At 36.6% G+C, this 11,740-nt stretch overlaps 1 protein-coding gene across 1 annotated transcript; it reads left to right on the top strand.

Annotated features, from left to right (window-relative positions):
- Positions 1–4,025: 4,025 nt before the first annotated feature.
- On the top strand, positions 4,026–10,415 carry LOC137713527 (exocyst complex component EXO70A1). Its single transcript, XM_068452837.2, has 11 exons — positions 4,026–4,355; positions 4,632–4,727; positions 4,837–5,042; positions 5,716–5,952; positions 6,740–6,878; positions 7,012–7,224; positions 8,036–8,241; positions 8,835–9,029; positions 9,118–9,217; positions 9,717–9,946; positions 10,039–10,415. Exons 1-11 carry the CDS (start codon positions 4,197–4,199, stop codon positions 10,154–10,156), a joined length of 1,899 nt encoding a protein of 632 aa, XP_068308938.2. The 5' UTR covers positions 4,026–4,196; the 3' UTR covers positions 10,157–10,415.
- The last annotated feature ends 1,325 nt before the right edge of the window (positions 10,416–11,740 follow it).

Below are 11,740 nucleotides of genomic sequence, written 5' to 3' on the forward strand. Positions count from 1 at the left end.
CTCTTGCACTCACAATCTAAATACTTAGGACTGATGGTGTGACATCCTGCGTAGAAAATCTCATGCACTCACAACAGCAAAATGGAGTAGGAGAACGTAGACACGGACATATTGTTGAAACTGGTCTCACTTTATTGTATAAGTTGTTCTTTCCCTTCAATTCTGGCTTCATGCCAATGCCAATATAGTAGTTTTAATTGATCATCTGACTAGTAGGTAATTGCTGCTAAATCTCCGTGCATGTAGCTATACATTCATCCCAGGTTGTAGTTTCAAGGATTTTTTTAGGTGTTTGCTATCCTCATATAAAGCCTTACCATACGCATTAGTTACTATCTAAAACTAAACAATACACTTCTAGCATACACATTGATTATTAAGAGCTCGTTTGGATGTGCTTTTAAAATGACCGGAAACACTTTTAGAGAAAATGTTTTTGGGTTCCAAAAGCACCTTAAGTGCTTTCTACAAAAAACGCCAGTTATGTGCTGCTTCCATGAAGCACTTTAAGTAGTTTTACAGGATTTACTAACATTTTTACTAAGGATTGTTTCCAAAAATATTTTCACCAAAAGCGCTTATAGTCATTTTAAAAGCACATCCAAACTATTTTACTAAGGATTGTTTCCAAAAATATGTTTCCAAAAAGATTTTCACCATAATTCTCAATGGTTGCTAGAAATATTAAATGGCTCATTGAAATCCTAAAAGACTCATTGGAAAGTAAACAAAATTAGTAAGAGGGAGGTTAATGAGTTTCCGAGAAACTTTTACTCTTTGCTCTGCAATTTCTTTTTGGTTAATGGTTTTAACAAGATATGATCATCCTGTGAAACTGTGCTTTTTTGGCTTTTCTTTTTAGTGGTTTGGTGGAGTATAAATAGGGAAACTTTTAGAATAAAGAAGACACCGTGGCTTCACCTTAGGACAATCTTTTTTTTCTTCCTTGTGGGCTTGTAGGTCTAAAACATTGAATGATATTACCCTTAGTGTGATTCTTCTAGATTGTTCTTCTCTTTGATATTTGATCTCGGTTTGGGCTTGGGTGGGACTTGTTCATCCTATTTTGTACAGTCTCTTTATAAAGAATACCTTAAATTAAAAGACTCATTAAATAATAGGAGACTGATAGAAATTAAGTCCTTCTTAGACAAATGAATCAGCTCTTAATAGCACTTGACATTAACTATTACACTCTTTTAACTTAAGCGTTTTACAGATTCGAGTATTGGCATTGCAAGGTATGAAGCAACACTTGTGGTTTCTTGAAGTTGGTTAGACTACGAGGAAACATTCAATTCAATGGCAATAAATCACCACTAGCTTCCTTGTGTGTTGTGGACCTAAACCAATTAATAGGGGCCAAGAAATGAGCCACTGTGGCTTGGTCCTCCATAGAAGCCGAATATTGACCCTAGACCATCACAACAGAGGGTGGGGGAGAGGAAGAAAGAAGAAAAGGAAAATGATAAAGACGGCTGTGGAAGGTGTAGGAGGGTGGGGAAGAGGCTAGGAGGAGGAGAGGAGAGGGTGCCGCCAGCCCAAGCCTTAGCAAGTTCCAGCTGTGCCGTTGAAGTTATGGTTTGGTGCTCTTTCAGATAGAGAGGTTTTGATAGAGAGACGATTTATCAAGTTGCAGGTTTTATTTTCATTTTTATTGCTCTTCTTTCTCATTCACCAAATTTATGTCATATTATGCACCACATTTCAGTCTTAACACTCCAATTTCTTTTCTACGAGAAAGACAAATTTGCCTTTAATCTGGTTGGCAGTTTTGCAAAAAAGAAGAAGAGAGAACTACCGTACGTTAACTGAATTGACAGGAAGTCGTGAGTTCAATTCAATTGCTTCTGATCTGGTTGGTAGTTTTGCACCATGTGGAGGTTTGTTCTAAAGTTTTTATCCCACATTGGCGGTTCTCATCCTCATCCTGCAAAACTTTTTCGTTTTGAGGCTCATCTCTTTATCAAGTGGTTTTCAATTTTGTCCATCATTTTTACGATATTGTCCATATTATATGTATTTTATGTTTTTATCTAGTAGTTATAAACAAAGGCCATTTTAGGGTTAATATAAATGTTTATTCATAAGGGCTTCTCCCTCAATAATATAGATTATTGGCTGGTTCCGTGGGGTACCCAAGAAAAATTGCTACTCTTTTTTATTTATTTATTTATTTATTTTTAATTTTTTATAATGAAATTGTATATATATAATCCTATCCAAGTCTAACTGGTTTAAAATTATGAACTTGTTATATATGTAGGGGGCGTTTGTTGCGCCGGACTATCTCGGACTGGATTAGCTTCAAGGACTAAGCTGGACTGGCTTAGATTAGACTAAACTGGACTAACTTAGTGAAGCGTTTGGTGCAGTATTGGACTAAGAAGCTGGATAATAACAAATTCTAATATTATTTTATTTAATATATAAATTATTAATATTTTATTATGATCTTATCTTTTTCTCCATCTTTTCCTACCATTTCCGTCCCACTCTTTTCCTCTTCTCTCATCGTCCCACCCTCTCCCTCTTTTTTTCCTCTCAGACCTCTCAATTCATGTCTCTTTCTCATTCCTGGTCAAACTCCTTATTGATTCCAGTCTCTATTTCTCTGTCCTCCCTCCCTCTCTAGCTATGCGTTGTTCGAACGGAACCTCACGGCTCCAATTTTCCCGATGTGTTTTTTGGCCAACCCTCATTAAATTGGATGAAGTTAGCACCGCCAAAAAATTCATCACCATCCCTGGACCGAGATCTTAGCTTTGCATGCTCGAATTTGTCATGGATTTGAAGAAGCCCAAACAGGCCGAGACTTCCAGGCCATTTTTCGGCCACATTCGACCACATTTTGGCCTCGATTCAAGTAAAATCGTAATCTTGTCACTCCCAGCTTCAATTTGGTATATTTTATATGAAAGTTGGTTGTGAAATGGATCTGAAAGAGAGCCGGGAAGTTAATGATTGATCTAGGTAACCGGCGATGACGAGGAGTCTGTCGGGAGTGGTCGTTGAGCATGACAAGGACGAGAAATAGAGGATAGTCTTAGCTAGTCCCATGGTTATTGGGGGGGGGTCTCACTAAGACCTCTTAGTGAAGGGTTTTGTCCATGCTAGTCCCCTTTAGTCTCATTAATGTTAGTCCCAGCATGGAACAAACACAGTATTGGACTAATAGCTAGTCCAGTCCAGTCCAATCCGAGTTAGTGAGGGCAAACAAACGCCCCCGTATTATCCTAGAATATTCCTCATTATAGTTATATGACATATATGCTTAATGTGTTTTTAAATTTTGGACTTGTTGGATATTCTTTTTGTATTTTATCATTATTTTATTATCTTATTCATGGATTTCATACAAGTATAATTTTTTTTTAAGTGTTAATATGCACTTATTTACAAGATATACAAAAAATTTACCTAAATCCACCTAGGCACCCGCCTAGACCCCGACTAGCCACCTAGGCGTTAGGTGCCAACCCGTCGCCCCTACTAGCGCCTAATATTTTTTAGAACCTTGTTCTCGTGATAAACTGTCTATTTGTTTTATACATATGAATGACAAAAAAAATCTCTAAGTTGAATTTTTTTTGCGTATAAGACCTTTGGATGATAATAAAGAGGATGGACGGTTCTGATTATAATGTTCGGATGATAAATGTTTGTTAATCGTAACTTTTATACTACTAATTAATAAAGCACCCTATTAAAAAAAGGATTTACTATCAAAAGCCTAACGTTGATGAATCATACTATGATAGTTAAAAGAAACTGAAATGCCTTTAAGTCTTCTCAATCTCCAAAAAATAGACAATCTTATTAAAGCCACCAAATGGTCCTTTAAACAAAGGAAAAAAGAAAAGAAAAAGAAGGCAAATGTGAATGTAACGCAATGGAGCGCAAAATTTACTAGGAAAGCCACGGCAGAACGATATTGGGACCCACGTAATAGATCCCTTCACTGACAGTCTGACACGACGATCCTCTTTCTGCCTTATATAACCACTTTGGTGTCTTCCCTCCGCATTTCGACGACGGACGAGAAAAAAAACATGAACAACTTATTACGCAACCTTTCTCTCGTCAGATTTCTCCCTCACAACAAACCCGTGCTCTGAAATCTAATCTCGCATTTTCTCGCTTGCCAAACAGTCACTGAGAAAGCCAGAGAAAATCCGGCGGGAAAATTTTGAGAGATGGGGGTTCCGCAGGCAATGGAGGCCCTGGGAGCGAGAGCTTCGTCTATCAGAGACGCGCTGCACAAGAGCCAGACCATCACCGACAACATGGTCTCCATTCTCGGCTCCTTCGACCACCGCCTCTCCGCCCTCGAAACCGCCATGCGTCCCACTCAGGTCAATTACCTCCCTTTATCTCTCTCTCTCTCTCTCTCTCTCCCTCTCTGTTTGTTTCCCGAGAAACCTGAGGAAAATGTTACCTTCTTCATCGTGTTTCGGAGAATGTACCAGTTTCCAAACGCCGTGTTTCGTTTCGACCGGTGTAATTTGCCTTTCATTTGGTTTAATATGATGTGTATATATGGAGCTGATGAGATCTTTAGGTTTAATTGACATAAATTTAGGATTTTGATTTGTCTTTGTTTGTGAATTGGTGGTAATTGTGGATGATAGATTAGGACACATTCGATTCGGAGGGCGCATGAGAACATTGATAAGACATTGAAGGCTGTAGAGGTTATATTGGGGCAATTCGACCTCACACGAAAGGTTAATCACCCTTTTTTCGCTTCGTTAATGTAATGCAATTAGTGATTTGTCCTTCTTTGTTGATACGTTTGAAGAATTTGATCGGAAAAATGTGGCGGTGTTGGTTTAGGCAGAGGCTAAAATACTGAGAGGGCCACATGAGGATTTAGAAAGCTATTTGGAAGCAATTGATCAGCTGAGAAGCATCATTCACTTCTTCAGTAGCCACAAAAATGTTAAGAGCAGTGATGGGGTGCTTCACCATGCCAATAACTTGCTTTCAAAAGCCATCTCGAAGCTCGAAGATGAGTTTAGACAGCTGCTCACAAATTACAGGTTCGTTTTAACTACGGGAAAACATCTTTTTGAGTTTCAAGTACCATTTCCTGCTTTCAAACTATTGTCAGTCAACTGTTAAAATTGACATGCAAGCATTGAAATTTTGTTTACTATTTCCATTGTATCTCATTAAGCGTATTAAATTTTTGTTCTTTTGTTATTCTTTTTCCGTTTCGGTTGAGGGAGATACTCTGTAATGTTTGATCTGGAAGTAAAATTTTGTACAGAAACATTGTCTCAAATATATGAAAAAAGTGATTAAAACAATGAAAACGGTAGTTAGGAAGTTGAATTCACTAAGAATTTTACTTCACCTTTGTCAAGCCAAAAGGCATGATAGGAACAATGATTATGTAAGATTCTTGATAAGAACATGATTGTGTAAGATTCTTGGTGCCCTATTTTTGTTGATAAATATTGATGTTTTACTTATCGAAGAATTCAAACGTTACAGAGGTTTTTTGTTTTTGTTGGTAAAATTCAATCTTTTAGTCATGGCCTTCCACCTCATAACAAACCTCAATGTTTCTTCGTGTTCCTCATTTCCTGTTTCTCTTGTGATGCCAAATTTCCTGTTGTACCATGCCAATCCTATGCTATAATATCAGGTCTGAAAAAATGAACTTTGAGATTATAGGCCCTCAAGTATGTTTTTTCTTTCGTATTTCAGCAAGCCTGTGGAGCCTGATCGTCTATTTGATTGTCTCCCCGACTCTCTACGGCCAGATCCAGCTGGACAGAAAAATGAAGCTAGTGGAAAGGGTTCTGACCACCCAAACAAAAGCTTAAAACCTGTCATTTACACACCACTAACCCTTATTCCCCCAAGGGTTCTGCCATTACTGCATGATTTAGCCCAACAAATGGTTCTAGCTGGCCATCAACAACAGCTATTTAGGACCTACAGGTGAATTCTTTATTTCTTTTGTGTGGTTTAACCTTATGTTACACCATTGCTTACATTGTCAGTCATATGTGATAATTTCTGTTATTAACTTACTAGGTAAAGTATATCTTTAAATAAAGGGTGTTATTCATTAGGAAAAAAGAATATACTAGAAATTTTTTCTTCATAGAGTTCCTCTCGTCTTCTCTCCCTTGTCATCTAGATGATCTAAATGAGTTAGAAAGTACTTGCCTTTCTGTAAATTGGTTTTCTGACCGCTTGATTCTTACCAAACACCTGACTGAGATTGAGTTATTTTATTCGAATTATAATAAATAGGTAAAGAAATGATATACGTAATCATTTTTAATCAATGCAATGCAGCCTAAATTGCATCTAAGCCATGAATTCTTTGCCTGGTCATGTTTTGACCTTGATGGGATGGAACTAGTCCATTGTATTTCTTAGCAACACACAGGTTATTGGTTTTAGGATATATGATTTACATCATTTTTCTCTCAGAAAACTACCAAAAGAAGAAAATGGTGGAGGAGAATTTGCGCTTGTTAGATTTTTTCTCTAAATAGTTTTGAAAAATAAATTTGTTTGGTCTTTTTCTTTGCTACATAAGATGCCAAAGATGTAACGAAGGATATGACTATAGATAGGGAAAACTGGAAAAAAAGGATTCCAGTAGCCAACCCCACTTATTTGAACTTAAGGCTTGGTTGAGGAAGTGCATGAATTCAAATCTTTCTTTGTTTCACATATTATTCATAAACTGACAAAGATGGTCCTTATCTATCAGGGACACTCGTGGTTCTGTTTTGGAGCAGAGCTTGAGGAAACTAGGCGTGGAGAGACTTAGTAAAGATGATGTTCAGAAAATGCAGTGGGAGGTTCTAGAGGCTAAGATTGGGAATTGGATACATTATATGCGGATAGCTGTAAGGATTCGTGAGTTTTAGCTGAATTGATTGTAAATGGCTTGTTTGTTAGTTGCTGTTGCTTGTTTCATCTCCGGTTTTATTATTATTATCTTCTTGATTTATTTCCCAAATGCTATACTGTTTAAAACAGGTGAAACTGCTGTTTACTGGTGAAAAGAAAATCTGCGATCAAATATTTGAAGGTGCTGAGTCACTTAAGGATCCATGTTTCGCTGAAGTTACTGCAAACAGTGTGGCTGTGCTCCTCAGTTTTGGGGAGGCTATTGCCAGAAGCAAGAGGTCACCTGAAAAGTTATTTGTTCTTTTAGACATGTATGAGATAATGAGAGAACTTCAGTCAGAGGTATTGAAATTTTAGTTATTGCATAAAATAGACCATGTATGATTACAAATTTGTGAAATTGTTGTTTACTTAATTAAACATTTTGAGAGTTTCTTCCTGCATATTGTGGGGGATAATTTATAGGGATTCATGGAAGAAATTTATATCCTATTCGATATGGACATATGGCAATCAATTTTTTGAATGGATAACACACGTACTCACACACTCACAGTCAATAGTTTATGCACAAAATTGTTTTGGTTAAAGCACTTAAACCAACTTGCATAAAATGTTTCTGAAGTCCATCCGTTGCTTGCTAATTTTGGACAAAACATTCAGTATTTCACTTTTCACGGTAATAGTTCCGATGTTCAGTAGCACATAATGCATACTGTAGTTCTGGCTTCGATATGAATGTGAAAATGATGCTATGTTGCTGATATAAATCCTTGCTAAGACCTTAGTTTTGGTTTCTTAAATCACGGCAGAAATGTGTAAGTTTGAATGAGACCTGACAACACCTTAGAACTCATCAATAAGTAGCATTATAATTCACAAAGTCATATCTTTAATTCTGTAAGATGATCACTGGAGTAACTTGAAGGCCATAAGGTAGAAAAATAGTAACATGGGGGTAAGTGTAATAATGTCAAACAGAGTTTTCATAGACATTTACGTTGCAAGGAAACTAGAATTCTTGAAGAACGTTGAAGGTCAAAATGTTAGTTTAGTTATCGTTTTTATCTTTATATGTTCATCAAATGTTAGTTTAATACTTTTAAGAAGATGATAAATGGTTTAAAATATAATTCTTAGATCTTAATTTCAGATTGAATTCCTTTTTGGAAGTAAAGCTTGCATGGAAATGCGGGAATCTGCATTAAGTTTGACAAAGCGTCTAGCTCAAACAGCGCAGGAAACTTTTGGTGATTTTGAAGAAGCTGTTGAAAAGGATGCCACCAAAACTGCTGTTCTTGATGGAACCGTCCATCCTTTGACAAGCTATGTGATAAACTATGTAAAGTTTCTCTTTGAGTAAGTAGTTATTCCTGTGCTTTCTGCTTCATGCTATTTCGTTCCCTGTCTGAGGTGATTGCAAATATAGTAACTTTCAAGTATTCGTGATTACCGATGCCTTTGGGGGCGATCTGATATACTGTATCATATTTTTGCCCCAATAGCTTTTGGTAAATTCTCTGCTTTGTTGAATTGTTAGTTACTTGGATTGTTTGTTTCCATGTTGGCTGGTTATGAGGGTAATATTTAATTTATTAGTAAACCAGAAAAAACTTCCCGACAACTATTTTGATGTTACAAACTAAGTTGGCTTTAAGAGCCCTTCATACATCCACTTGTCATGCGCTAATTGATTCTTAGTTGTGAAATCATTTTGACGTTACAAACTAAGTTGGTTTTTTCTCTCAAGTTTTGAGTTTGAAGTGTGATGTCATCAAGGGCTTATAGGTGAAAGCCTTTAATTTATCTAGATCTCTATCAGCTAAGTTATTTTCCTTTTTGTATTTCTTCTTTTCCCCCAATTGCAAGTTTGGTTTTCTTTCTATTTTTCTGGGCCCTTTTTAACAGTAACCGTGCAAACATCACCATATGACTGTTTTTGATGTTTGCAGTTATCAATCCACACTGAAGCAACTTTTTCAAGAGTTTGATGGTGAACCGGAATCTCAGTTAACAAATGTTACTACAAGGATTATGCAGGCTCTTCAGAACAACCTGGATGGAAAATCTAAGCAGTATAAAGATCCTGCACTCACTCAATTATTTCTTATGAACAACATTCACTATATAGTGAGATCTGTGCGGAGGTTTGTTTTACAGTAATCCTGCTCTTTAAAAGATACTGATCCTATCTGCATGCTAATACTGTATTAGCTGATAAGAAATTATATACAGGTCAGAAGCAAAGGATTTGTTGGGGGATGACTGGGTGCAGATACACCGAAGGATCGTACAGCAGCATGCAAATCAGTACAAGAGGGTTTCTTGGGCAAAGGTTTTGATTCTTTGATCATACTATTTCTCCACCATATTCTTTCTGTTTTCTTCTAGTGCTGCCTTGTTCCCTTGTTCTGAATTCTTGTTAGATATTGACCACTAGGGATTTGTTTGTGCTGGTCATGTTTTCCTTTTATCCATAGCCCTAATTTACCCTTTTATTTCAAAATTTCAGTATATCCATTTCGATATTTTCCTTAGGACACTTGATCACGTGGCCTTGATCCACTCCCCCATCCTCTTGGTCTCGACTATTTTTTAATCTGTCTATTCTTAATACATTATAGATGATTATGGTATTCATATGTTTCGAATATACCATTAGAAGGTGTTGAAGTATGGCAACATCTTTATCATCTATAACAGGAGTAAATGGGCTCAATATTTCAATAATTTATATCTAAAATTATAATGCACGAATTCTTCCCTCTACTGGGGACATTAGCTGAAATCATTCTCATCTGCTCCGGTGTTTTTATTTTATGTTTGTGGTGCAGATTCTGCAGTGTCTTACCGTTCAGAGCGGAAATCCATCAGGTGGTGATAGCAGTTCACTTTCAAGAGCAATGGTGAAAGATCGATTCAAGACTTTCAACGTGCAATTTGAGGAGCTTCATCAAAGGCAATCCCAGTGGACAGTTCCTGACAGCGAATTGCGAGAGTCTTTAAGGCTAGCTGTTGCTGAAGTCCTCTTGCCTGCCTACAGATCATTCATCAAACGTTTTGGGTATGTTTTCTCATATTTTCAAACATTTCCCTTGAAAATGATTCATAATTTTTGCATTTCTTTCATCACCATTAGCATGCATTGTGTTGCAGGCCTATGATCGAGAATGGAAAAAACCCGGGGAAGTATATAAAGCTTCGCCCTGAGACCATTGAGTCGATGCTGAATGAATTTTTCGAGAGCAAGACGTGGGGAGAACAGAAGCGATAGATAGTTGACGTGCCTGTTTTGAGAACTAGGGACTTAGCTTTCAATGGTATTCTTTGTACAATTAAGATGAGGTTTACTAATAAGCCATGTTATATGCCTCATGTAAAGCTTTCAATTATTCGTTCAAGTTCTTTTACCTTTTGTTGTTCAGCTACCAAATGAGAGATATGTGAAACTATTCGTTTCCGCGAAAATATTAAAAAACATACGAGATAATTGTTATTAGCACTTCTAAATAGTTATATTGCACTTTTTAAAATGAGAAAATTGTGTCATGAATTGGATACTGGTTCATTTTTGATTTTTTTTTTTGCCTTGTTAAGGACTTTATTATTTTCTTAGTGCATACCAAATAATAAGAAACTGAATACGACTTGACCTTACTTTTATCTACAATTCTTATTCAAGTCTTGGTTCTGAAATAAACGTTAAACTGGTAAAAGAGCAAAAGAAATGGAAAGGGAAGGGTACGACTGCTTAGAGATTGAATGATTAAAGACTTACAGAGTATTAAAAGTGAAATCGGGCAAGTTAGAGCATAATCGGACGAGTTCATACGCTTTATCGGCCAAAGTTATGGAAATATTCCTCAACAGAGATGGTACAAATCTGACCATCTTTTCACCTAGAATCGATACCATAAAGGGACAAGGATCCTTGTCGGATCTTTTTCCTAGAGATTCTAAGAATTTCGTGATGGTGACCGTTCATTGTCCATCATGCAATCAGAAATCATTTCAAAATTTAAAATTTAAAATTAAATATAAATAGTACCTAACGAAAATTGACCACACGATGTACAATAAACGGTCATGATCGCGGGATCTTTGGATCCTTTTCCATAATAAAGGACTTGTATCAGAGCTATAAACACAAGGGAAGTAATTGTAGATGGGGTGTGATATCCACATACCTCTTTTTACTTTTCCCACACATTTTTTGGTCTTGTATCAGAGCTATAAACACAAGGGAAGTAATTGTAGAAGAGGTGTGATATCCACACACCCCTTTTTATTTTTCCCACACCTTTTTAGTTTTTGGCCGTCAAATCATATGAATTGAAGAAGATTAACAAACAGAAATTAACAAGAGCGTGTGAGAAGTAAAAAAGGATGTGTGGATAGCACACCCTATTGTAGATATGAGGTCATTGGAAATCCACCTACTACATTTTGTACTGTTGAATTTGATTGCTAACAACAAGGGCTAAAGCATGCTTAACCATGATAAAACTTTTTCATGCTCAGCATATTGCACCCCAACATCATTGATATTTTTCTAATTTATTACAAGATGCTCGATTTTATCACAAAAGGCATCAGAGATATAATGAGTTGAAACTTTCATATATTAATTGTACACAGTTTGTCATATGATCAATGTGAGGTTTTATTCTCCAACACGCACCTTCACGAGTGGCCTTACGAAGGTTACAAGAAAAATCAATTTTCACATCGAGAACTAGTCAAGTCATTATAGCTAAGTCAACTTTTTGAGAGCTTAGCCATCATTTAGGGACTAGAGTTAACACAACTTTTTGAGAGTCTAATCATTTAAGGATGCGTTTGTTGCACTAGACTATTT

This window comes from Pyrus communis, chromosome 14 (genome assembly GCF_041283825.1).
Source record: "Pyrus communis isolate YQ-2024b chromosome 14, ASM4128382v1, whole genome shotgun sequence".
Classification (NCBI taxonomy): Eukaryota; Viridiplantae; Streptophyta; class Magnoliopsida; order Rosales; family Rosaceae; genus Pyrus; species Pyrus communis.